The sequence below is a fragment of the Cheilinus undulatus genome, linkage group 6 (assembly GCF_018320785.1).
Source record: "Cheilinus undulatus linkage group 6, ASM1832078v1, whole genome shotgun sequence".
Classification (NCBI taxonomy): domain Eukaryota; kingdom Metazoa; phylum Chordata; class Actinopteri; order Labriformes; family Labridae; genus Cheilinus; species Cheilinus undulatus.
Genome location: NC_054870.1, coordinates 5729468 through 5756068, shown reverse-complemented (window position 1 = coordinate 5756068; position 26601 = coordinate 5729468). Strand labels below are relative to the sequence as shown.

The 26601-nt window shown below is 39.4% G+C and overlaps 1 protein-coding gene across 9 annotated transcripts in view; it reads right to left on the bottom strand.

Annotated features, from left to right (window-relative positions):
• The window catches only part of gbf1 (golgi brefeldin A resistant guanine nucleotide exchange factor 1), a 148996-nt gene that overhangs the window by 14845 nt on the left and 107550 nt on the right, over window positions 1-26601 (bottom strand). For all 9 annotated transcript variants that reach the window (XM_041788730.1, XM_041788734.1, XM_041788736.1 and 6 more), the window contains 17 exons: window positions 25460-25591; window positions 24493-24581; window positions 24194-24396; window positions 23979-24102; window positions 22041-22166; window positions 13266-13348; window positions 9574-9810; window positions 9033-9126; window positions 8267-8443; window positions 8027-8091; window positions 7785-7908; window positions 6728-6799; window positions 6427-6521; window positions 6184-6337; window positions 5569-5794; window positions 3196-3353; window positions 2772-3021 (listed from right to left, as the gene is read on the bottom strand). In XM_041788730.1, coding sequence (XP_041644664.1) covers window positions 2772-3021; window positions 3196-3353; window positions 5569-5794; window positions 6184-6337; window positions 6427-6521; window positions 6728-6799; window positions 7785-7908; window positions 8027-8091; window positions 8267-8443; window positions 9033-9126; window positions 9574-9810; window positions 13266-13348; window positions 22041-22166; window positions 23979-24102; window positions 24194-24396; window positions 24493-24581; window positions 25460-25591 — 2409 coding nt within the window. The remainder of the gene's footprint in view (window positions 1-2771; window positions 3022-3195; window positions 3354-5568; window positions 5795-6183; window positions 6338-6426; window positions 6522-6727; window positions 6800-7784; window positions 7909-8026; window positions 8092-8266; window positions 8444-9032; window positions 9127-9573; window positions 9811-13265; window positions 13349-22040; window positions 22167-23978; window positions 24103-24193; window positions 24397-24492; window positions 24582-25459; window positions 25592-26601) is intronic.

The following is a 26601-nucleotide window of genomic DNA, read 5'->3' as shown; positions in this document are numbered from 1 at the left end:
CATGTAATTATCATGCAAACCACTGTTCACTGATCCTGAAAGCACCTTTAATCAGAAGACATGAAGTCAGACCACAGAGACCTGAAAGTGTATCAAAGATTTTGCATTTTCTATCAGTATCTCAAAGAGATTATCACCATCCTCAGCCCTACGCTTTGATCAACCCCTCTCTTTGTTCGTCTGTATAAAACTCTGTTGACAGAAAAATATCTAATGGCCTGAAGCAACAGGAGAAAAGAAAACGCCAGGCCTAATCCCCGTTTTACTGTAAATCACAAACACATCAAGGAGAGATGAATGAAAGAGGGAAAAAAGAGGTTAGAGGGGCAGATGACAGGGAGGATAAAGAGAGAAAGGGGATGAATATAGGGCAGGACACTGAGGTGAAAGCATGGAGGACAAAAAGGCAGCTATAGGGCTGTTAAACTATTGTGGGTTTCTTTAAATGTGGAATTTACAGGTAAGGCTGAAACAAAAAGTCTTTACAAACTGTCACTACAACATTTTAATCTTGTAAAAGTCCTTATCAAATGAATGGGTTCCCTGGAATAAACTAATGGGAACATTAGCCATGTTTACATGTGCAATATTTCTTCAGTCATGTTAAAATCATGCTGATAGTGGATTTTATTTGCACTGGTTACATGCAGGCTCCATAAAAAGGTTTTATAATGACATTTTTTATCAAAATGAGGCCAATAAGACATACTCAGAGCTGTCCCACTGCTCTAAAATGTCTAAAACGGAAGAAGAAGCTGTTCCTTACTCTTAACATAAAGGAAAATGTAACATAACTCAGCAGGAATTGATCAGTGATCATAATGAACTGATCAAGACAGTGGACAGAAGCAGCAGCCAATCACAGTGGTATCAATAACGTACAGTGAGTCAACTGTGTGTTTCTGTTAATGGGCTTGTGTTAAAGGTTATTTCCTGAAGGAGGAATCAAGTTTTAATCAGAAATGATGTCTCCACTGTGTGTTGATCCCTCCATTACGATTTCCTAATAAGGCTAGAGTAGTCACTGACTCTGTCCCTCGCTGTTGCTGCACACCTCCTCCACTCATCCCCTAATTGTGTGCAACATAAATTCAATTATCTGGTCTGTGATGTCAGATGTATGCATTTTTTTTTAAATTTAAAACCATTAACTAAACCAATAAACACGAGGCCAATGCAGTGCTGCAGGACAACCTTTAGTAATGCAAAGGTGAAAAGAAAGGCAGACGTGCTCAGTAAGAATATTACACTTTAAATGCAGGAATATGACCTACTAGGGAGAAAAGATGATAGAAAGTAGGGGTGGGAATCACTAGTGGCCCTGTGATACGATATTATCACGATACTTGGGTCACAATTCAATATTATTGCGATTTTTAACATTTTGCAATACAGAGAGCATTGTGATACCATACATTGCGATCTAAACTATTTTTTTTAACTGTTTAGCTGACTTAGCAATAGTCTTGCCTTCATGTTTGTCGTATTTCCGCAGTATTTTATTTTCATGTAGCACTTCTTGCAAACCTCATGTGTCATGTCCATCTCATTCGTGCCCCGCTTGCACTCCTAATGTCCTTCCCCTGGTGCTGCCATGTTTGTTGTACTTTCTCTTGCTCTATGACCATCACCTCTGCTGACCTCACTGGACAAACAGTTGTGCAACAATTGATATTAATTTTCCATATTTAAAAAAAAAATGTATCATAGACTTCAGTTTATATCAGCTTATATCAATTTGATATAAATATATCAGTTTAAATCAATTTGAAAAAAACTGATAGTTGGTGGACGAGACGATACATATCACCAGACAAAATATCGCGATACTATGCTGTATTGATTTTTTCTCTCACCCCTAGTAGAAAGTGGCACCAATTCCCACCAGTTTGGTCTGCATCAATGTTAGGTTGTTGCCACTAAGTGGTTCAGTTCAGTTTGGTATGGTACACGTTTATTTGCGATTCCATAATTAAAAGTTGGACTGACTTAGGGGCACCAAGCTTACTTGTCTGTCCCAAAAAGTTGGAGCTTCACATACAACAGAGGGATTGAATTGATGTTTTAGCAGGCAGCACGACTGCTCAGCTGAGTGGCCATCAGGGGTGTCTGCTCTTTGAGGAGTAGTAGAAAACGCTAGAAAAACAGACTAACATCTGCTTGAGTTAGTAATTTTGACTGGACAGAGATCCAGACTGTTTCCTGCTTGTTGTATCTACAGTAACAGCCCAGCTTAATCTTGTGTCTTTATTAATGTATCGCTACAGCTCCAAACATTTCTATGAACATATTCTATCAGCTGAGGATCTGGACTGACCATGGTGAACTGTTTATTCCAAATGGATTCCTGTCACCAGTTCAAACTTTGGCTGGAGAGACTCATGCTGTGATATCACATGACCACCCTCTTCAGCTGACCCACCAGTGAGGGCACAGCTGTGGAAACACAAACTATTTTGGGGTTTAGCAAACTGAAACATACTCAAACAGCACCAGCAATGGAAACGCAAGTATGTGCTGCTAACATTGTGAGCGGTAAAGTGCTAAAACCACAACCTGGGGTGAATCTTCATTAAGGTCAGGTCTTGTGTCTGTGTAATGATGTTGGCTAGACTTGTGTCATGACAGTGTGTGTGTTTATTACAGGTATTTTGATGGCAACAATCAGCTTTTTAAGTTAAAATACAGAAGTAGTTTATTTTCTCTTCATCACAGTCCCTCAGTAGAGAGAAAATGCAGTCTTCTAAAGACCTCCCACAAAGAAGTCTCACCTCCGTTGAGGCTGGCCTCCACAAACACTCGTATGGCTCGAACACAAAGCTCAAAGTTGTCTGGCGTGACGTGAGCGGCGTCGCGGACAATGAAAGAGAGCGTTTCCACACACTTGATGAGAGACTTGGTGTCGTGCTGGCCCAGATCCTGACCCAGAGTCAGGCTGTACTGGTTTACCAGCGGGTGGTTGAGCTGAGCTTTAGAGCCGATGGTCGGGATCTTACTGGTCTCCAGGTCATCTTTGCCAACCTGAATATAAGACAAAAACGCTCATTAAAACCTGGCCCATCATCAGCACATCTTTAATATTTTAATACACAGGAAAAAAAAGACACAAATGACATTATATTGTGCTTAATTTGACAGTAAATTAGTTCACTATTTTCTGTGCATTTGTGAGGATGTGAGCATGTTTGTGCTGACCACAAGCCATCCACTGCTGGCTACATCCACATCTGTTGTAGAGCGAGGGATCCGGGCCTTGCTGTGCTCGGTGTAGACCTCAGAGTCCGAGGTATAGCCACGGTCCAAACTGGCCTCGCTGGGATGATGAGACTGCAGCTCACTGTCTGACTGAGCTCCTGGAGATACAAGGCAAAAAAGATCAGCTTCAGCTTTATGCAAAGTTTGAAGAAGAATTAAGGATTTTACATAACAAGGACTCATTATGTATCACAGTTTACTTCATCAAAATCAGCTGTCCACTTGCATTCTTTTCCTGGTTTGATAATCTTGCTTAAAGTGCAAAGATATTTATGATTCTTATAAGAAAAGAAAAGGAAATTAATGGACTTATGGGATATCAAATCTCTAAGCCAAAGTCACTTTCTAATTGCAGAGCTGGTTTGTCCTCAGTGGGCCTGCTTTGTTTGGATTTTAATTCCTCATGTTCAAATGTCAGTATTTCATTCATGTATAAGATTTGAAATTCATGACCACAATCTAATACCACGATTCAATGTTGCTTTAATGCATTAAAGTCATTCTGATTTTGAACAAGCTTTTAAAATAATCATTTATATTAGAAATGTTTGGTAATGTTGTCTTGATGACCAGTGGTGTGTCCAGAGCTTCAGTGTTGTCCCATTTCATGGTGGAAGATTTCGCCACCACCCCATCGATGATGTCCGAGTTTCTGTTAGCTGGAATCTACGAGTCTTTTATTGGTTTCACAGGCAGATATCTGGTAGATAAAAATATTGATGACGAAAATGTCTGGCTGAAAAATATGTCAACAATCAAATAAGTAAGTAGTGAGTGATTGCACTTATATTATGTCACCTAGAAGATAGGTTGCACTAAACCTCTGATATAAACTCAAGGTAATTTTACTACTACTTACTTCTTGTTTGGTGCTGGGGTTTTTATTTAGGTAATAGCACATGGCTTATGTAGGCAGAGAATATTCATGAGATAAGCGTGGATGAAGTCAAACAAAGTTTAGAGATACTTAAAACTAAGCAGAGAAGTCAGCAGTATGAATGGATTTTTTGTTAGTCATTCCTGCAGGTAATAAAGAAACTGAAACACAGGGAACTGCAGATAGCTGAGCAGCACAAGGATGATGATGGGCTTGGGCCAAGCAGAGTTGTAGTGGACTTCAATGAGTGGGTATATCTACCTATGACCACTTCTCAGATGAAGTGGAACTGTATTTAACACAGAATCATGTCATTCAGAAAGGCATGGATCGTTAGGGCAGATGGTTAGGGCATGGTCTCACTTCCCTGTTGCTGGGTGTTCATGCTCAGAATGTCCTGGCTAATCAGCAGCAGCAGTTGGGCTGGGAAGAGCCATTGATGAGAGGAGGACTGGACTTAACTATCTACAGTGGATGCTTCTGTCTTTCCTTAGGACTACTTCAAATAAACCACAATGGCTGGATTTACTGTTTTGGCAGAGGTTACAGTTGAGATCATCAGTATGAGGACTAATATGGGACAATTGATGGCAAAACTCAATCTTCATTTGTAATGTGGAGTTTTAAGGGGGTTTGTAGTAAACAGAGCCTGGTTAGTTATTTGTTTGGGCGATTTGTTGGTGTTTTCAGTGGAGGATGGTATTCCGCTATCTTCCGCTGCTACGTCTTAGTAGCAGCTTCCCTGCTAACAGGCTAACTTAGAGCTAACAGTGCTAATGTGAAGCTAAGTGCTTCTGTTTCCAGTGTTTGTTGATATTGGCGTATATATTGTGACACTGGCTGCATGAATTTAAAGAAAAGTTCACAATTTTCCTTATGTTTATTTAGACGACTCACACAAAGAAAAATAAAAGAATTTCTTTCTCAGTCATTTTCAAGGTCTGGTCATGTGTAATATGTGTCTAACAGGCTGCAATAACAGGGTAAATCACTCTGATTTACTGTTGCTTTCTACTGTCTCGGTTTTGGAGCAGGTTCAGGAATAAAAATGTGTCCTCAGTCCTGTTTTAGGATGGACAAATAGCTGTATCACAGTGTTTCTGTTGTTATAAAATGTATTGCTGTTAAATGAAGGTTACTGGTCACGTGGCTATCTAAAGCAACTGTTCTGAATGGGCGAAATTTTTGAGGATTGTTGGTCATTTTGGCAAGAGATAAACAAGTCTAGCAGAAACTCTGATTCACATACCTCCCCAAATGTCTTCTGAATGCAACCCCCCTGAAAGACCTTTGTTTCAGTTTTTGTTTAGTTCAACAAAGCTTTTGGAGTCAAACCATGATTACTGGGTACTGGTCTAATATCTTCTCATCTGTATAAAATCCCAGCAGTTTCCACCATTTAGACACAGAGTCAAATGCTGAGAGGAAAACTGCACCTGTATCGTTGTCAGTGGTAGTAGAGGCAAGCTGGAAAGAGGCATGAGGCTTCACTCCAGCACCGATGCACTCCAGCAAGGAGAAGAGCGTGTACCAGTCGTCTGTGCAGTGGATGTTGGCCGCATTTGTCTTCAGCAGCTCATGGAGGCCGTAGGCTACCTCCCTGCTGACCCGGGACAAGACATGAGGCTTCATCATCAGCAGGTGACGCAGAGAGAGAAGAACCTGTGGTTAAACACAGAAAGAGAAGATTAAGCCTAAAATGTACTGCAAGTACAAGACCAGGTGATCTGCTGCTGTTGGTCTGCTGAGTTTTATTACACCCAGAGCTAATGCAGTCATCTGCCAGGAGAATTTAGAGAACTTCATGCTTCAGTCTGACGACAAACTTTATGAAAATTATGAATTCCTTTCCCTTCATGACTTGTAGACTGGGAAATCTCACATGACACTATTAAAAACACAGTTGGTGGATAGTTTATCACCAACAAGAGTGTGGTCCGCATGTAACTACCCTTATTCTCTACTAAGACGTATTGGTCATGTGACTGCATATTCCCAATAGGGAAGTCTAAACTAGGGATGAATAGATAAAATCCATTACACTTGTGTACCTGAGAGCTGATGTCTTCTCGTCTTAAAAGACGGATGGCGAGTCTGAGTAGTCCAACCACAGCCCTCTCCACCAGGAAGCAGCTCTCGTTGGCATGAACACAGAGGTGGCAGAGACGGTCACGTACCGTCTGCCAAACACATGACACCCGGTCTCTGCAGGCATAAATACCAGGAACTTGTGTTCAACATTACAAGAACAATACAAACACTTATCTTTAAAGACAGCAATAACACATAACTACCGATTCTCAAGAACGATGCGCAGCAGCATCTCCAAGCAGAAGGCGGCATCCTCTTCATCGTACGTCTCTTCATCCGGGGTGACTGAAATCAGAGCCTGAAGAGGAGAAAATTATTTATTTATCTGTTTTGTTTCAATAATGACTCAAAAATGACCAGTTTCACACATATAAGTTTTAATCATGACTAGCTCTCATGCACCTTCAGTAGGTTCATCTAGCAAGGCAGACAAATTCTTGCAGAACAAATACAAGTGTTTTATGTAAAATCTAATGAGAAATGTTATGAATAAAAATTGTTTACCTTCATTAGTTCCTGTAAGGACTCCAGCTGCAGGAACTTACTCTCTGTGATCAGTTTTTCTGGGTCACATTGCTACAAAAAGAGAAAATAAAACTTAGAAAAAGTCAGGCCACTATTATTGCAGGAAAATTTTCCTAGTAAGGGTGAGGTAATTCAAAACAGCTACAGAGATTTAATACAAGTGTGTCCAGGGTACATTGCATGTCTCACAGTGTACAGCATTTTTGGATTAAAGTCAGAATTCTGTGATAAAGTACTAGATTCTGAGATCAAAACCAAAATTCTAAAATCAAAGTCAAAATTCTCAGATTGATTTGGAGTCTGAGATCAGGGTCAGAATTCTTTAATTAAAGTTAGAATCCTGAGGTCAAAGTTGGAATTCTAAGATTAATATTAGATCAAAGTCAGAAGTCTGGGATTAATCCCAGAAATCTGAGATCAATCTCAGAATTCTGAGCTCAAAGTTGGAATTCTGAGATCTAAGTGGTAATTCTGAAATGAAAGACAAAATTTTGAGATCAAAGTTAGAATTCTGAGATCCAAGGAAAAATCTGGTGATTACAGGCAGGATTCTGCCCTTTAATCTTTTTTGACTTTAATGCCAAATAAATGTCAATTTTTGGGGTTGCGGCTGGATCTAAACAAATACATATTTCATTATTGCAGCCTTTATCGATAACTTCTTGGTTAAATCCAGGTGTGGACGTTTTTGCCAGAGTGAGTATATCCAATCCAATTCAATCCAAATTTATTTATAAAGCACATTTAAAAACAACAAAATGCTGACCAAAGTGCTATAGAGTTAAAATTAAAAACAATAAAACAAACAATAAAACACAGAAGCAGGACAAAAGTAAAAACTGGAGGACATAAATGGATCAATAAAAATAGAAAGGGTTAAAGGGTTAAAAATTAAGCAACAAAATCATTTTCATTTGTGTTTTCTACAGAGGATAGAGCTTAGCTGTGCTAAAACCAATATCATAACTGTTACAGTGAGAAAACACTTTCTAAAAGGATAAAAGTTTCTTTGCACATCATGAACTCATATACATACCTTGATACAGAGGATAGCGGCCTGCTTGGCCTCTTGATTTTCAGTGGACGGTCCTCTGAGTCCTGACTGCTCGGCTCCACTCAACGTCAACCAGGTGACAAAACTCAAAACAGCCGATTCACCGCTGACATGAAAATGCAAGTTAAAAAAGTTAACAGGCTTGTTTCACTCAGAACAACACTTAGAATCAAAGAAAGCCAGTCACTAACTGAAGGATTTAAGACAAGTGAGATGGTTCATACCGGATTGAAGGTGTTTCCTCTCTTTGGAGTGAGATTTTCCCACTTGGTTCCACAAAATCCTCCACCTGAGGAAACAAGCACAGGCTATGAGCAGTGACCAGCAGGTGGCAGCAAAGCTCACGAAATACAGTCACGTTTTTTCAAACGGCCTCCAGTATGTATGTGCAGTCTTTATTCAAAGGCACACATTAATCATTGGCTGACAGATGGGGAAAGAGTGTTTAGTAAACCAGTCCTGACCTCCACCATGGCTTTGGGCAGCAGCTCGGCTCTGAACAGCTGCAGCATGGAGTCCATGATGTTCTTCCAGCCCTCCCTCAGGATGTTGCCGTGCCGATGGGCGAGGTCAAACACGGTCTTGGCGGCCGTCTGTGCCTTGTTGTTGCTGCCAAACACTGTAGGAAGGTTTTCTACCGACTGAAGGGAGAGGAGACACACAGAAACTCAGACCGCAGATACTCTGAAACACTTGTGCGTCTTTATTATTATTATTCTGGCTGTTTGAGCTACCAGAGAGAATTAGATTTCATAAATCACATTAGTATTTTCCTGATTTCCCAGATTTTTAATAAATTCAAATAAATTACATTTTAAGTTTAAGGATCTACATTTTTGAAACATGCTCCTTTTGTCTCTCCACATCAGGGATTCATCTGGAAATAATTCAGATTTATTGACCTAAAGAGGTAACCTGTGTAAATCATGACTATCCTTAAAAACACAGTAGAAGACAGGAAATAATGTTTTTGAGTTAGAGGTGTAACAGATGAAGTTCACACATTTTAATCTCTCTGACAATCAGGATTAGTGTCACGTTCCCATTGAAAACACCAGTTTGACAGAAGGCACATGAAGTCACAACCAGAAATGTATATTTCTGTTAGTTTTAATAACACAAGTAATTCTGAAATTGGTCATATCTGAGGAATATCCAGGTTTAGGTTTAAACAGGAGATTTATTGTGAAATTATCCTGGAAATTATACAGGACGCCTGTGATCACTCACCTCACTGCTCAAAGTGGTGAACTTGCAAAGAGAGATAATCAAATTGTCAAAAACATCACTGAAGCCGTAGTGAGCTGCAATCAGCGCACATTTCCTGCGAAGAAAGAAACATAATGACAGATTTGGTTTTGGGTTCATACAATTTTTAATACTCATTTACACCTAAGGCTGCTTAAAAAAGAAAGCTGTCTTACATCTAAGTTTAAAAACCTTCAAAAACCTAAGGGCTTCCCAAAAAAGTTTCACATGTCAATGTTTACTAAACAACTTTATTTCACAGGCTTTGTAGCAGATTGAGACAAGAAATAAAGTATTTGAAAGCTTAAACTCTTAGCTGTCACTGTAGAGAACTGTCCTGAAGTTTGTTAAGGTTACACTCTTCAAAATAAAAGCATATCTTGGACTTTTTGCCACATATTTTTCGCAGACATTCACGACCCACTGATAATAGCTTTGCGACCCACTTTTGGGTCCAGACTGACCATTTAGAACCATTGCCCTAGAAGAAACAGGGAGATACTGCGTATCTGAAGCCATGTACCTGAAACCAGTGATGGCCTTCTGGAGGATGTTGTCATCCAGACTCTTGTCAAAGACATAGGAGAGGGCAGCGATGGTTGGACCCCAGGTCATGGTGAACAGGTCGTGGTCATAGCTGCCAGGAGGCAGGTGGAGGAAAACGCCCTCAGACGTGGCACCTCGGTGTAGTAACACACTCCACACGTAGTTCTCCTTCACCAAGCCGGTCTGCTCGTCTGGCATCACGATCTCCTCACTCCTACAGCGAGTAAAATTACATCCATGTTACATCTGCTCATCATGTTAGATTATTATTTAAGGTAATGAAAGAGGCTTTAAGGTAACCTTTATCAGACTTTATGAGAGGATTACTGCTGATGTGACTCCTAAAAGGTCAAAAAAATACAGTTTATAACTTCCTCAGGAGTGTAAAAGTTTTATTTCTATTTGATTTTTTTAATATAAAGTAAAAATCACCAAACTTTAAAAGTCTAAATAACAAGCAGCCTCAAAAACTTATCAGTGAAATGGGCTGGGGGCAGCAGAGTCAAGCTGGACACACGTCGACACTCGTGTGTCACAACAGCCTCCCTTTTGTCGGGGCCTTTTCACTCGAGGATGTACAAAATTGGATTTTTGCTCATATCTGATATATTTTTAAATTTATTTTAGCCCATACCAATATCGATATTTAAAACTTCAACCCTTGAAAAACACTATTTAAAGTTTCAGGATGAACTAATTTACTAGTTCCAGTCCTTAAAACAGACAAAAAAGTGTAAGGAATAATGATAATGAATGAAGAAAAATACTTCAGCTGAAGTAGGTCTGTCCAGCTTGAAACTTCACTGATTTATTTGTTCAAACGCCCATTTTTACAGCTGATACAGGCTGATTTTTCTAGCCAAAATATTGGTTTTAAATATTACAGAGATTTTCTTATCTGCCAATACTGATAATTCACTTTTTTAGCCAATAACTGCTGATGCAGATATAATAATAATAATAGTGAGCATCGCTACTTTTCAAGCCTGGTAATACATCCAGGATGGTGGTTTTCGGGCCCTTGGGATATCCACAGCACAACCAAGGGCTTGTGGAAACCCTACTACCCTCCCAAGTCAGACAAGTACACTAGGCTGTGCTGACTTGCCTCATGACCCCTTACTCCACTCCAAAGGTCTAGACCAGGGGTGTCAAACTCATTAAGTCTGGGGCCAGATTTGCTCCGATGAGACGTCCTGAGGGACGAACTATTTATGGCAGGATTGTGAAAGTCAATCGTGGATTCTGAATTTAGGTCTTACCTAAGAGCCAAATAAGGTCAACATGTAAACATAAACTGTCAACCTCATTTTCACCATTAGTAAAATATGACAAAATATAAATAACACTGATAATAAATCATTCTGAGATGAAAAAAAGTAAAAATGATAAGTTCAAAGGCTCAAAGTCTGAGATAAAAAGTCAAACTTGATAGTTCAAAAGGTCAAAACACAAAATTTAAAGGCAAAATAATGTCTTTAATAGGCAAATAAATGAGATATAAAGTCAAAATTACAAGTTTAAAAGGTAAAAATATGACCTATTTTGAATTGTGAATCTTGAAGGTCAAAACATGAAAAAAGTAAAAGATTATTAGTTTAAGTCAGAATTGTGAGATGCAAAATTAAAATATGAACTGACAACATTAATTTCTTTTCCCACCTTCCTGAGTTTTTACTTAACTACTTCTACTCTACTTCTACTTCTATAATATGATTTTTTATAATGTAACAAGGGTATTTTAAATCATCAAGGCTAGGTTTACACGTTTACTGGATAAAATCTGCAGACCTAGTGGTCCAGTTATAATAGAAAGATTGTATGATCTTGTGGGCCGGATACAACTGTACCACAGGCCAGATTTGGCCCTCAGGCCTTGAGTTTGACACCTGTGTTCTAGACCTTGTTTTTTCTTATCAGGTTATTTTTCCATGCCCCTGGTAATATGCAAGGACATCCAGAGCAATACAGGCGTTGTGCCAATCCTCCTTCCTGCCAAATGGTAGAATGTCACTTCCAACAATCAGACAAACAGAGCCATCAGGAGAGGTAGCAGAGAGAACAGACAATGGTCTTCATTAGAATTTCCTCATACTTTGAAAAAGCGATATGTATATATTAAGATTATTTGGCAAATGGAAGCCTTTAGGCTACTGTTATATAGTTACAGATTGACAAAGGTGTATTTCATTCAACATAGGCTGGCAACACACTAGATGTTTTAAAACCTTGTTTTGGGCTTGATATACCCCACATAATGTTTGGGGGCGGCTGACTGGAGGAATGTTGCACCAATCAATTGTCAAAATAATCTCAGAGTAGAGGGCTGCATTTGGAGAGGGGTCCCACGGGACAATGCAAGTCTCGTGGGAACGAGCAGCTTTGACATTGCTGCAGAGAGGAGCAGGCGGACAAAAATCTGTTGTGGAATGTGTTTACTCTGATAGAAGTAAAGGATTGATAAATTAATATTGTGATTTTACAATACAAATCTATGGCATTGCCAGTCAGTGGATGACTTTTTTCTTAACTGAGACACTCTATTGAAAAACATCCACAGGGACACCTACTTGGCACACCTGGATGAGGCAGTACACCTGCTGCACACTCCTTAATAAAACCTCTCTGTAATGATAAAGCACCTCTCTGTGCTCATACTAAACAAGATGACACTGGACATGTGTCACATGTTGCTGGTAGAATCATTCACAGAGAAATCACATTTTAATTGCTGTTATTTGTCAGCTATAGTTACAGGTGCTGAGTATACATGTTTAATTTGTGCTGTACCTGCTGCAGCCAAACTGTGTGATCCTTTATCACAGCTCCACAATAAAGCGTCTACACTAAAACTTTGTAAATAAGTCAAAAGACACAGTCTAATTCAGGAAACATGCACAAAAGCTTTAACGCTCACTTTATTGTGTTGCAGGCCTATCACCGCACATATGCACTGGCATGCAGAGATGCTGAGCCATTATACAGTTAATTAGAGAAAAAAACACCCTCTACATGCAAATTGGCCTGACTGTGTTACGCATCTAATGTTGAAGACATTTAAGATTGCCCTACTGTCTGTGAGAGCTGATGGAAGTGTGCTGCAGTTTATATGGTGCCTGAACTTTCCAGTGATCCATATGATTTAAATACAACTGGGAAAATGTGTAACACTGTTACACGTGATGAAGATGTGTTTTTGTGTTTTCTTAGAGTTTTACATCATTCAGGGAGGAAACATCAAGCTAGTGCTGAAGTGAACAAATTACTATGCCAGTCCTTTAATTAAGCACACTATCAGTTATTCTGAATATATTACAAGGATTGTCAGTATTTGTGGATGGGACAGCCCTGTTGCGGGTACAGGCAAAAGTGATGGCACAGACTGCAGAATGTGGGTGGGACTAGGTTAAATACAGAGTCATGAAAAAGGGCCCTATCCCCAAATATATTCCAAGTCTAGTGGAATATAATGCTTTTGAATTGCATAAACACGGTGAAAGAAGCAAAAAAAATGTGTTTATTTTATGTCATGTTTCCAGACTGAACATCTTTTTTCTAGTAATTTCATCTCTTCAGTCAGGACTGTCCTGTTCTTTTAGAGGTTAAAGGTGACATCATTCCTCATATCAAACTTAGAAGCAGGCAAATAAAATTGGGACGGAAGCTTACTTGATAGCAGCGTAGATGTCCTCCAGCATGTCCTGGTCAAAGTCTTTGTTCCCATTTACTCCTTTTAGGTTTTTCTTGAATTGCTGTTTAGAGAAAACATAAAACAACGCAATTAGTAGTGAAATGAACAACTTCTTGTTTCCTAGTAGAACGTCATTGAACACCATTAACACACCAGTAAATACGCCAAAGCCTCTGGCATTCAGAGCTTCATTAACGGAGCATCCAAGCAACAATTAAAATGGTTTTATGTGAAAACACACTCGTTATGTGTTACTTAATATGCTTAAGTTGCAGCATTAGGAAAACAGGGATTAGAGCCTAGAGCCTCCTGTAAATAAACATGGCCACACTGTGATGACTGACGGCCTCAAGGCTTCTTTTAGCGGCAGCGTTTTTCAGACTCGCAGGTTAGGAGAGGGGAAACAGAAGCTTCTCTGCAGGGACACACAGAAAATAAACACCGGCAGAGCGAGCCAGAGAAAACAGGAGGCTGCAGGATCAGGACTCCATTTGTACTGCTCATATCAGGGACATGCACTGTCTCATACCCTAACTAATATACAGCTAAGGGCTGGGTCATACAGACAAAATGATCTAGATATATTTCAGGAGTTAGGGCTATACAACATCAACGTAAATGTAAATTCTGTAAAGAAAAAAAAAAGCAGTCTTGAGTCAAATCCACATGGACCTAGAGCCAAATACCAAACAGACACTTCTACTTACAACATAACACCACATATTTGTGAAAAAAACATGTTAAAATAAAACAGATAAAATTAATAAATTAATAAAATGATACAGTCAGAGTAATAGTTCCTCTTTCACACTCTTTCGGTATGTGGCCCCACCAAACCCCATCACAGTGTCAAAAATATAACCCCAATTCCAAAAAAGTTGGGGCGCTGTGTAAAGTGGGAATAAAAAAGAAGTCAAAGAATGTCAAATCTCAAAAATCCGTATTTTATTCACAATAAAACATAAAAAATACAACAGATGTTGAAATTGAGACATTTAACCATTTCTTGAAAAATATTAGCTCATTTTGAATTTGATGGCATCAAATAAGGGCATCAACATGCTGAAAAAAGCAAGTGATATTAATGAAAAACAGCTGGAGGAGCAGTTTGCATCTAAATAGGGTAAGTGTCATCAGGCAGAGATTCACCAATCTCTGAAAGCTGTGTCTAAAAATCTTGGAAAAATGTTTCTCAATGTAAAATTTTGAAGACTGAATCTCCCACCATCTACAGTCCATAATATCATCAAAAGATTCAGAGAATCTGGAGAAATCTCTTTCAGCAAAAGAAAAGGCTGAAGGGGCTCTCAGGGGCCTCTGCATTAAAAACAGGAATGATTCTGTACTGGAAATCACTGCATGGGCTCAGGAACACTTCCAGAAATCATTGTCCATCAACACAGTTGGCCGTGCCATCCACAAAGAACAGTTAAAGCTAACCTTGCAAAGCAGATGGATACGCCCATTTCTGTGTTTCTTGCTGGCGAATCCATCTTGCAAAGCTCCCATCTGTACCATTGGTGCCCAGTTAGAAAGTGACAGGACCAATCAGTGTCGAGGGGCAATGCTTTTGGGCGTGGCGAAGTCATGACGTATGCAAGCAGTGACAAGAGGCCGGTGCAATTATGGCAAAAAACATTAGCGTGGATGCTGCTAAAGCGCCAGTTTTATCAGAACTTGACGACGGTTCTCCATTAAAATAAGAACTAAAACAGCAGTGAGTTGTTTTCTTTTCAAAAACGACAAAGGTCGTATACTGACATGTCTACAGTCGCCATGGTTCACGTTATGCAGTTCTCTGTTGAGTTTACTCGTCCGTAGTTTTTTGTAAATCAGTGAATTTCAAAATTCATGGATAACAATAATAATTTTATTTTAGCATTAAAAATATCATTAGGGTTAAAGAGCTTCTACATATTGGTGTATTAACCATTGCAGAAACATCAAAATGATTTTGATAATTACCAATGCTGTTAATTTAGGGCAGCTGTGGCATAAACCTTACTTTGGTTAGGGTTAGGGTGGTCTAATAAATTTGTTAAGCACTGTATGTGAACAGGATCCAGAAATGTCGCCATTTCCTCTCCAATCCAGCAAAGAAGACCCAGGATTGTTGAGCAGCCAGAATCCTACATCAGACAAGAATGGGACAACATTCCTCACCCAAACTCCAGCAACTTCTTCTCACTTGCCAGTTGTTACAGACTGATGTTGAAAGAAGAGGGGATGCAACACAATGGTAAACATGGCCCTGTCTCTACTTTTTTGAGATGTGTTGCTGCAATCAAATTCAAAATGAGCTAGGAGAGAGGACAGAGCTTTGACATAAGCAATATTAAAAACTGTTTTTTTGTGTCTTTGGTTGGCTCCAAATGGCTCAGACTCAAACTGACTAAGACCCCTGCTGTAAAGAATCTTTCGCTAGAGCATTAGAGTGGTCAGGTCTTTTATTGTGAATAAATTAATACATTGCACTCAGTGATGGTCATATAAAGCCAAATGGAACCTATAATGTTTCAATGCAACAAAAATTCTATGGATATAAATAATACTGTCTTCACCAATATCTGGTTTGAGAATATATATTGATTTTTTTCTGGCTTTTAAAGGCTTTTTTACTACTATTTTTACTTCTTTTGAATTTAGGCTTTGTTGGAGGTGGGTGTTTCGGGGTAGAAACAAACGAGTATGTAGATTTCATATCATTTGTTTTTATGCGATTTATGCATGCTATGTGTGAAATTATGTTCCAGACTCCAGGAGGAGTAGCTGATGCCATGTGTTGAGGTTAATAGGGATCCTATAAACAATAATATCTCGACACACTGCCCAACCCTAGTAATTTATTGAGCGGCTCGTGGAGCAGCCACTGGTAGCAACAAGCTTTCAAATCAACAGCTCGCCGTGTTTTATGGCTATAATCCCGCTGACCTCACCTCCACCTCCCTGAAAACATACGTCTCATTGTCGGATCCTTGAGAATAGGAGCTCATTTACACACACTGATGCTGGGCATACTTTACCCATTTCAAAAATAACCACACTGCCAACACATGCTGTGGTGAATGCTACACATTGCAAGCTGCTAAGTAAGTGAAGTGCTAGGCGCCACTTTTATTGGGCCTCTCCACACCATTGTGTGGAAGCCTCTGCCTGTTGTCTGAGCCTGGAGGTCAACGAGCTTTCTTCACCAAACCGCAGCTGACCTTTGAAGAATGTATGAGGATATTTTAAACTGCATAAAACACCAGCTGTATGATGAGGAATGCTCGATCTGTTCCACGATTTATGCCTACATAAAATACAGAGAGACACAAAGAAAGAGAAAGCAGAAGAAAGCTATTGTTGTGAGGAGAGCGGCCCACCCACACACGGCCCCAGAGACTCTGTTTAGTCTTCATCAGCTGTCAATCAGTGACAGAAAAAACACGCACACATACACAACTGCCCCCGCCCTCTCACCGCCTGTTCAGGATGAGTTCACCCCTCAGAAGGACCACCACTGGCTACAGCTGTTGGCTATCTGAGCTGCCGAGCTTAACCGCGGCAAATTAGGGCTGGGCAATGAGTATAATACTCAAATCTCCATAATTATAAGCTAAATTGAATAACAAAAACAGTCAGTTATAGGTCAAATCCACATAAATATATGGAAACACAACTACATGTCCATGGACCACTGGAAGTTTTGAAGTAGGGATGCACAATATTCAATGTTGATATCCAATATGTTGATATTTCCAGATTAATTTTTGCCAATACCAATATCAATACTAATATATATGCAGTGCTTGACAAAATCATAAGACCACCTGCTATTAAAATAAAAAAACATAAATATTTTAGAATGTTTTTGTTATTTATTTGACAGATAACAAACTGAAACAACTAAATAGTCCTTTTTCACACATAATAACCAAAAAATTTAATATTTTGTATGGCCTCTTTTGGCCTCGATGACAGTTTTCATTCTTGCTGCCACTGTTTTATGGACTTTTCTTTTGTTACTGAGTTCCAAATAGTTCCTAGCTGTTCCAACAGACTTGCTTTACCTGGAACTTTTGTGCGATCAATCTTTGAATCAACTAAATCCTATATCCAGACTTTGACAGATTCCTTTCTTTTTTTTTTTTTTGGCCCAATAGTTTCTGTGTTCACAGATTTAAGTATGCCTGGGGTCATTGTCTTGTTGGTATTTGAACCCACAACCAATCAGATTCAGTCTAGAGGGGATTCCATGATGCACTTAGGCATTCTTCTTCATGGTACCACTGATTTTCACTAATCTGCCCTTGCCATTTCCACAAATGAAACCCCATAACATAATAGAATCTCCATTGTGTTTCACTGTGGGAGCATCTGGGATCAAAATGTTCTCCAGCTTTTCTGCAGAAATAAACATGACGATGCTGACCAAAAAAGCTCAAACTTGGACTTGTCCATTCAGAGTGCCCTCTTTCAGTCATCAACAGTCCAGTGTTTGTGCTTCCTGGTAAATCCGGGGTGCTTCTGGATGTTTGCAGGCCTCAATAATGGCTTCTTAGAAACTTTTCTTCCCTTTAAGCCTTCAGTCGTCTACTTGTGGTCATTCTGGAGACTTTCTCAGACTCTGGTCTAGAAGCATTCATCTCTGCCTGAGGATCAGCAGTGCTCGTCCTTCTGTCTGTAGAACTGATATCTTGAGATGTCTGACTTCTGTTCCAGTTTTTTGTTTCCTGCCTCTTCCTTGGCTCATTGTGTAAGTACCAGTCTAGGCAATCGACTCCAAAGCATCCTTGACCACACTGATAACACTTTATGTCTTTATCTGTCTCAGAGACCATACAGTATGATAACAGGCTTCATGCCCTTTTCTTTCCTCCACGTTTTACCGTTTTGAACAGGAATGAGGAATTTCAAACTGGATTCACCTTTTTATACCAACTTTGAGCCAGCTCACTGGGGTTTGTCTGAGAAATAATTAAATCAAGCATAAAATTCAACCACTGAAACACATTTTTCTGTTCAGGAATGCAAGTAAATACCTAGAATTGGACATCTTAATTGTGACGGCCTTCTGCCTCTAGGGCCTGCTGTTGAGTTTTGTGTGTTGCCCCTGTACTGGTGTCTTGTCTGTCTTCCCTTGCAAGTTGGTAGGTGGGGTTTGCCACATCTGGGTGGATCTGGCCATTCCACAAGGTGTTTAAGGCTGGCAGTTAATCATCGCACTCTCTCTGGTCTACCCTGCACTGCTGCAGCTCTGATCTGCTCTGAGCGATCTACATACTGATGTATTAACCATTGCAGAAACATAAAAATGAAATTGGTAATTACCAGTGCTGTTTTACTTAGGGCAGCTGTGGCGTGATCCTGTATGTGGAACAGATCTCAACCTTCAACCTTTAAAACACCTTAGGTTTTAAATGAAACAAAAAAAGAGATTTACAGTCGATATATGCTGATATTTATCACTAAGGTTGAGTTATCAACAAAAATGTATACCTGCTGATCCTGATAATTCACTTTTCAGACTAACATCTGATTCCAATATCATGCCAATAATATTGTGCATCCCTAGTTTAAGGGCATGGTATCCAAGCCAGTGTACATTTGACAGCAATTTTGAATGTAGTCATTTAGTTTCCTTCACATTTTAGTCATTTTCAATTTTGAAAGCTTTGGTCTCTGTTTTAATTGTTGAAAATTCAAAGACATTTTAGTCCAGCTTTAGTCTGAAAAATCCTCACATTTTAGCCTTTACTTTCGGTCAAAGCTAGAACTGGGTTAAAAAAAAAAAAAAAGCTCTCGGACTCAGATCGAATCTCATTTTTAAAACCCTTAATCCCTAGAGGCCCCATATCTGGGTCTAGCTCTCCTCTGAGGAAAACCTTTAAAAGGCAGTCTCGAAGTCCATCAACAGTCCTGGCACACACCATTTAACGCCCACAGAACACGAAAAACTAACAAGCACAACATTTTCCACCTAAACAAAACACAACTCAAACCACAACCAGTAGAATGAAAAGACGTCAAAAACTACAGTTTCTCTAAAAACAGTACTTTACTGCAAACAAGGCACCCTCTATGCTTGTACAATATTTCATGTCAGACACAAGGGAGATATTTACTCTAAAAGTGTAAATATTTTTAGGCAGAAAAAAATCAGTTAAGCTATTTTCCATTTTTATTTACTCAGTCACAGTAACTTCTACAGGGATTTTTACACATCTGCTGAAATCTGTAAGAATTATCTTTACATTGATGCCAAGCTTATTCACGTAGACTTTGTAGTTGCAGAGAAATACTCAGTTGTATTTGGGTAGGTCATTTTCAAGCTTGAACACTGAAAAAGGGCCTAGGGATGAAAAGGTTAAAGTACATTATCGATTAATATAATCCAAAGATGGATTTTTCAATATAGGCCTTCTCTGTCTCCTGATGGCTCCTCGCATGACCAGTCTCAGATTTACGCCACTCACACTGCCAGAAACCTGACCTGCACTCACCTCTAAAAGCTTTAGACTCTTATTTAAGGTTTGAAACTCATGTCCAATCATTTTATTCTGTATATCCATTGTGTTGCCAGTACAAGCTCCATCACACCTTGCATAAACCTCCACCTGTGCAGCCTGAGCAGCTGAACTCAGGTGAGTCAATGGAAAGAGCTGCAGCTGCAACAGACCAGGCTGACTCACACAATCCAGGTGATCCCCTGGGGTGCTACGTTCAAGAGGAGCTCTGCCTCAAACTGTAGAGTGTTTTGTAGGAGTGCCATATACACCGCTCCATATAATGTGCACTATTTTACTTCCTGTTGGCTGTTACCATGGGGGAATGGCAGAGCATTCAGAGAGAGATGGAACTGATGTTCTGAAAGAGATGAGTGACAAACCACAACTCATACGGTTTTTCTTTACAGTTGACGTAATAAAACATTAATAGCAACTGACATAACACATAACATGATGCACATTTATTTTTTATCAGTGCTGTGGGTTCTGTCCTTTAATAAAGAGAACAGATGTCCAACATTGTAGAGTCAGATAGTAGGGTATAATGGAGGAACAGATAAAGTAGAAACAGTCACAGTTTATAACACAGGATCATTACAGAACCACACTGCATGAACTGTATCTGAAACTGTGAAGCGTGAGGATCTGTTTCAGTGAAGACTACTACCGCTGCCACTACTACTGCTATTAAGACATTATAAGCATTAGTAAGGCCCCAGTGTGAATTTTTACTGTGGATGTACTCAAACAAAGTATTGTGATACGTGACTGTTGTTAAAATCTTGACGACGACTCACTAGCCTTCCTGAGAGAGTTTCCATAACCCTCGCCGTGTGCCATAAAAGGCCATGTAGCCCAACACTTCACCTTTCACCCTCACATCCTTTACCAAGACTTATAAGCGCAAAATGTAGGGGTAGAGTTAAAGGAACCCAGCATGATCAGACAAATTCACTTAATTTTATATGTATATTGCAAAAAAACTCACTAGATATCTGCATTTAAAGTACATTTGAGCTTCTAAACTCAAACTCTGGTAGTGCGTTATCACTTGGCTGAAGTGCTCCTCAGCTGGTCCTTCAGATTGGCAGCGTGTTTTGTGGCTTGCAGCTGCTGCATCGTCACAGATTTCATACCAGGTGTGAGTTTGCTGCCTTTTGGCTTTGTCACCCTGCTGCCAAAGCCCTGCCTTTCTTTTCAAAGTTTTTAACTCAAAAAACCTCCCAACAAGTGACTTGAGTCAGTGTATACTGGAAGCATGCCAGGAGCATTTCAAAATAAAAGCATTATGTACAAACAAAGAGAGTTTCTCCAGAGAAATCCTAAAGTGGACTTTTACTTTGAAGAGCACAAACAGGAAGTGTTTTCATACTGTGTTTATCTTGACTTGGGACATATTATTGAACCATGTGGAAACAGAAAGCTTCCTAAAAAGTTGAAGTTTGGGGAACGCCTATATTAAATGGATGCATTTAAGGTCGTGGCCTTCATCAGGGTCGTCGAGTTTTCGTGTTCTCCTCATGAATGAATCAGGTTTCTCTGGGTACTCCGGCTTCCTCTCGCCCCCAAAGACATGCTTGTAGGTTAACTGGTGACTTTAGATTGCCCGTAAGTGTGAGTGTAAGCATGCCTGGTTGTCTGTCTTTAAATGTCAGCTCTGCAATTGACTGGCAATCAGTCCAGAGTAAACCACATCTCTCATCCAGTGACAGCTGGGATAGGCTCCAGCACCTTGCAATCGCAAACGCGAAAGGGGTGTAGAAAATGGATGGATATACTTATGAGAGATACAAATATCTATCCGATCAGGTGAATTTGTCTGATCATGTAGGGCTCCTTTTAAAAATTAAATTTGGACTAAAAAACTTGTACCTTAGTGAGGTTCCAAGCGAACTGAGCCGAAACTAAAATGTGAAAATGTGAGACTCTCTGCCTCCATACAGCTCTGTTACTTCCCAAACTCTTATCTCCTATTTAATAGTATTTTGGCTTGCTGCTTATAGTCATTTCTGGAACAAAACTCGCCCCCTTGATTTGGCAAAAAGCCACAGACCAAGATCCACCATCACCTCGGTGTCCTTCATTGTTGTTTTGTTTAATGTTATGGTTGTTTTCGAGACACTCCTTGAAAACCCACCTTCACTAAGCAGGTACAATCAAAGTTTATCCAAAGTGCCTGGTAGCAAAACTGGATAAAATCAAGGTGAGTCAAGCTTTGGTTAAGCTGCACCAATAGAAACATGAGCAGAAGACAGCACTCACCTCTACAGTCATGGGTATGTTCTGTTTACGGACATTGTGGTTGTGCTGGTCGGTGTTTAGCATTATGACAGCGTAGGCCAGGGCAAAGCCTGCATCGTTGGTCATGAAGGGAGAGCCGTTCACTTTCTGTAAAAACAAAAACAGATATATAAATCAACAATAAACCATGAAAGCAGATGTCTACATTACATAAGAACAGCTATCCTAGTGTGAATGAGAACGGAGCCTGACCTTGCACATACAGCTGATATTCCAGCAGCTCCTGTAGAGTGGAAAACTCATTTACAGTGTCACTAAATTTACTCATCAGCTCTTTCAAGGCCTCTATTTCTGTGAGTGCGAGCAGTCTAAGAAAAGGACATTACTAGGAATAGTTTCCACATGGCTCCTCTGGCTATTTTCAGGAGTTAGAGGTCCCTACGGTGAGGTCTGTCCTTTGTCCATCGTTGTGTGTATATTTGTATCTGCCTTTACACTTACGTCATCCTGCTTCTATAATCTTGAGGGTGAATCATGAGACAGTGATTTACTGGATGGACAAGGATGATATTGTTACTACTGAAAGGCTTCTGCTCAAAGAATCGATACGGCATTATTTTATCATGTACTCCTCACTGGTATGTGCATCAATAAAGACGTTACAGAAGCGATATGGACGTCGAATGCTGTGATGATACAAAGATATACACTCTGTCTATGGTGCAGTTAACAAAACAGCCAACAGGTGGCAGCAGATGCTCAATAACATGATACAGCGCACATTTCTGAACAAAAATGGAAGAGAAAGGCCGTCCACAGGCAGCAAGACTGAAAGCAAAGATACTGGATTAATTCCGGTTAATTCTAATGCCAGGAAGTTTCACGAGTCATGTAAACTGTGCAAAAACAACATAGCCAGCCTCCACCTATGACCTCGTCAAATCAAAAATTCCCTTTAATTTTATACACTTCTATACACTACACGTACTAAAGTACAGAAAATGATTGAGCAAAAAATACAAAAAAAAAAAAAAAAAAACAATTTTTGGGACACAATTTTTTTAACTTGTTTTTGTGAATAAAAGTCAGAATTCTGAGTAAAAAAAACTGAGAATTTTCAGAAAAAATTGAGGGTTTTGAAATCAAAGTAAAAATTCTAAATTTAACCTCAGAATCCTGACTATATTCTCAGAATTGTGACATTTTTCAGGAGTAAGAATTCTGACTTTAATCTCATAATTCTCACTTTTTTCTCAGAACTGACTTTTTGTTCAGAATTCTGACTCTAATCTCAGAATTCCCTCTTAATCTCAGAATTTTGACTTGAATCTCAGAATTTAGATTTTTTTGCTCAGAATTCTGACTTTGATCTCAGAATTTTAACTTTAATCTCAGAATTTAGATTTTTTTTCCTCAGAATTCTGAATTTTATCTCAGAATTCCGGCTGTAATCTCAGAATTTTGATTTTTTTTTCCTCTTCCTCTTCCATACTATAGACAAGGGGTCAACAAATATTGTTATTTTGGGGGCAGTACTGATTATTAGTAGCTCATTAAACTGATAACCGTTAACTAAACTGATATTTTTTACAGCAAAAAGGAAAGTTTTTAATGAAAATTCTGACTGAACTGGTATAGATGAATACAGCAGTTATAAAGGTGAGATTTTAACTCTGAAGACTGTACATCTTTAACTGCATCCCATGAAGTTTTTTTTTTTTTTTTTTTTTTTACTAAATACTGCATCCCTGTTTCCCTAAAATGTTTGGGAAAAATTAAAGGGGAAGCTGTTACAGAGGCACTTCTAGCCTTTTCACTCATGACTACTTTGCCTCCATTCATTTGTATTGCATCCGGCCTCACTGTTTTTAGCAAACTGAGATACCAAACTAGGAGCTCAGACAACACAGATGGGACATTTTCGTGTATTTTTAATGTGGGTAATAAAATGGTCCTTACATGCCAATTGTCCGTGAAGGTTTCCAGGAGTCTCTGGATAACAGGAGCCTCTCCAGGAAGTCTAAAGGCCTCCAGGTAGAGCCTCAGAGCCTCATCGATGCGAAGCCCCTGGAAGGTGAATGTGCTGCATAAAGAAGATCAGAATTATGGACCCGTCCTCATATTCTTAATAACCTTACTATCCAGAGATTTAAAGACTTTGAATTTCACTGTACTTCACAAAGCTGTCCAGGAGCTCCATGTTCTTGCGATCACTGATGTACTCCCCGATCATCTTCTTGTCCAGCCGGGGGTTTTCTCTGAGCCACTGGGCCACCTGGTTGTTGTCGATGGGGTCGCTGAGGAGGCCTTTCTCCTGCAGGAACTGGATCCCCTTCTTTGGTTTCTGGTTAAACTGCTCTGTGCCTGTGATCAGCAGCTGGACACATGAAAAAAAGAGATTTTTAAGATGTGGTTTAAATCTGTTTAGGATATATCGTCTTTAAACAAATTTAGAACAATCAACACTCCTCACCTTTTTCTTTGTTCGGATGTCCAACAGCTCCTGAGAATCAGGTAAATATGACGAGAACCGCTGGGGCTTTTTCGGGGCTCTCTTCTCAGCTGGGTTTAAATATAAAAGATGTATTATTTTACTTTACTTTACATTTGAATGCAAATGAAACTTAAAAGTGAACACCTTTGCACACCACAAACTCTGTTTTCATACAGTTAATTCAGATGTAATTTGTTTTTCTAAACCTGCAGTCACTTAACTCAAGCTTTTGCTGCAGTGATGCATGTTTGTCAAGTGAAAATATGCATTTATTTTTTCCAAAATTGAGAAGTTTTTCATGGAGTTACTATTTTTGCAAAACTCAAGGTTATCTAAACTTCATTATTGTTCTTAGATTTACTCTGTTTTTGCTCTCTAAACTCTGCTTGCTCTCAAATCTTTAGTTTTCAGCTCAGATTTTTAGAGAAATCTGAGCCCAAAATTAACAAGTCATGATCTCTAAATGTTAAAAAGGCACTCAAGTTTTGCAACAATGATGACTACATACATTTTCCAAAGCTTGCTTTTGACTAGCACACGTCTGACCAATCAAAATGCCAATTGTTGCCCACATTACGTGAGCAGATTTAACAGAGGATCAAACACCTCCACCTCCCATAACTTATCACAACTGCAGGCCAAGAAAGCAGTGCTTATCATGACAGAAATTAACCAGCCCTGATTGCACCTCTATGCACAGACCAGGAGGACAAAAAGAGAAATGATATTTCTATCTCCTATCTCAGTTTACCACAGAAAAGAGGAATCAGTACTGCAATTTTTTAATGGCCCAAATGTTGTTTATAATGCACATAGTTTAATCATTAAATATCTCCTGATGTGACTAGACAGGCCTGTAAAAAATTTGCTGCTGAATGAGACAAAAATTATATGCTGTTAACATCTCCCTTGGTGTGCATAAGTCCTAAAAAGCCAAAAGCCTCACTGGTCTCAGCGTCTCCTTGATCCTGTCGTCCCAGTCTCATCTTTTCTGCCATCAGATGTCCACTGGTCGGAGGACACACTGGTCCTGTTTTTGCTTGTGGAAGCCCGTTGGTGCTGCCGAATTTATTAAGATCTGTAGACGAGAGAAAAATAAGTCAAGTTGATTAAAATAACCAATGATTTTAGTGTTTCATGCATTTAGGGGTGCGCTAACACTAGGCTCAGTTGTCCTGTATCATGCAGAAGCATGGCCATCTCCCCTTCCCAGTCCCCCACTAGTGTGCACTGATATTGCTACAATCCTACTTGTGCCTGAGCATGGTTATATCTTTTAGAAATGTCATCATGCTGTAACATGGCATATCACTAAGAATACAGTCGCAGATTTGCCAAAAACTCTAAGAACTTGTGTAGGTCATATTGAGCTGACTGAAAGTAACTGTACCGTCTGAAGCCTTCCTCTTCAGTCTATGCCAGGCTAAAGGAAGTGTACATAAAAGCTGTGGAGCTCTCTATGAAAGGTATGGGCAACTTTATCACAACATTTACTGATTTTTTTTAACTCAAGTGCCAACAGAAATGGTTAATTTGATGAGCTGGACAAATAACTCAATCAGATTTAAGCTCCTTTTTTCAGTGCAGTAAACATAATAGTTACAGGTTAATTTCATATGTTTTACCTATATTTTTATTTTTTAAAGATGCATTCATTAATGCATATCAAAAATGTTTCCTGGAAGTGATAACAGCTGATTATATCTGTAATTTATTGCAAAGAACTAAACACAAACCAATAGTCCAAGTGTGTAAGAGACATATTTGTATTTTTCAAGCTTCAGTGGCCGATTCTGATGTTTTTTTTTCGTCCTTATAATCTAATGGTTTTTGAAATGGACCTTAGGGGTGGCAAAAAAAGGTCGTTTTCAGCAAGTGGACTGCTTCAGTTAGCAGAAGTTGGAAAGGGTCCCAAGAAACCGCCCCTGTACCATCCCACTTTTGTGCCACCCTTCCGTAGGGGTACCAATCTTAGCCCCCCGTCCCAAAAAGGTGGAGCTACACACACGACAATAGGGGTTGCACTGATGTCACATCAGTGTGACACAACTGTTCAGCTCCGGGCTGCAAAACACGGAAGTCTGCTCT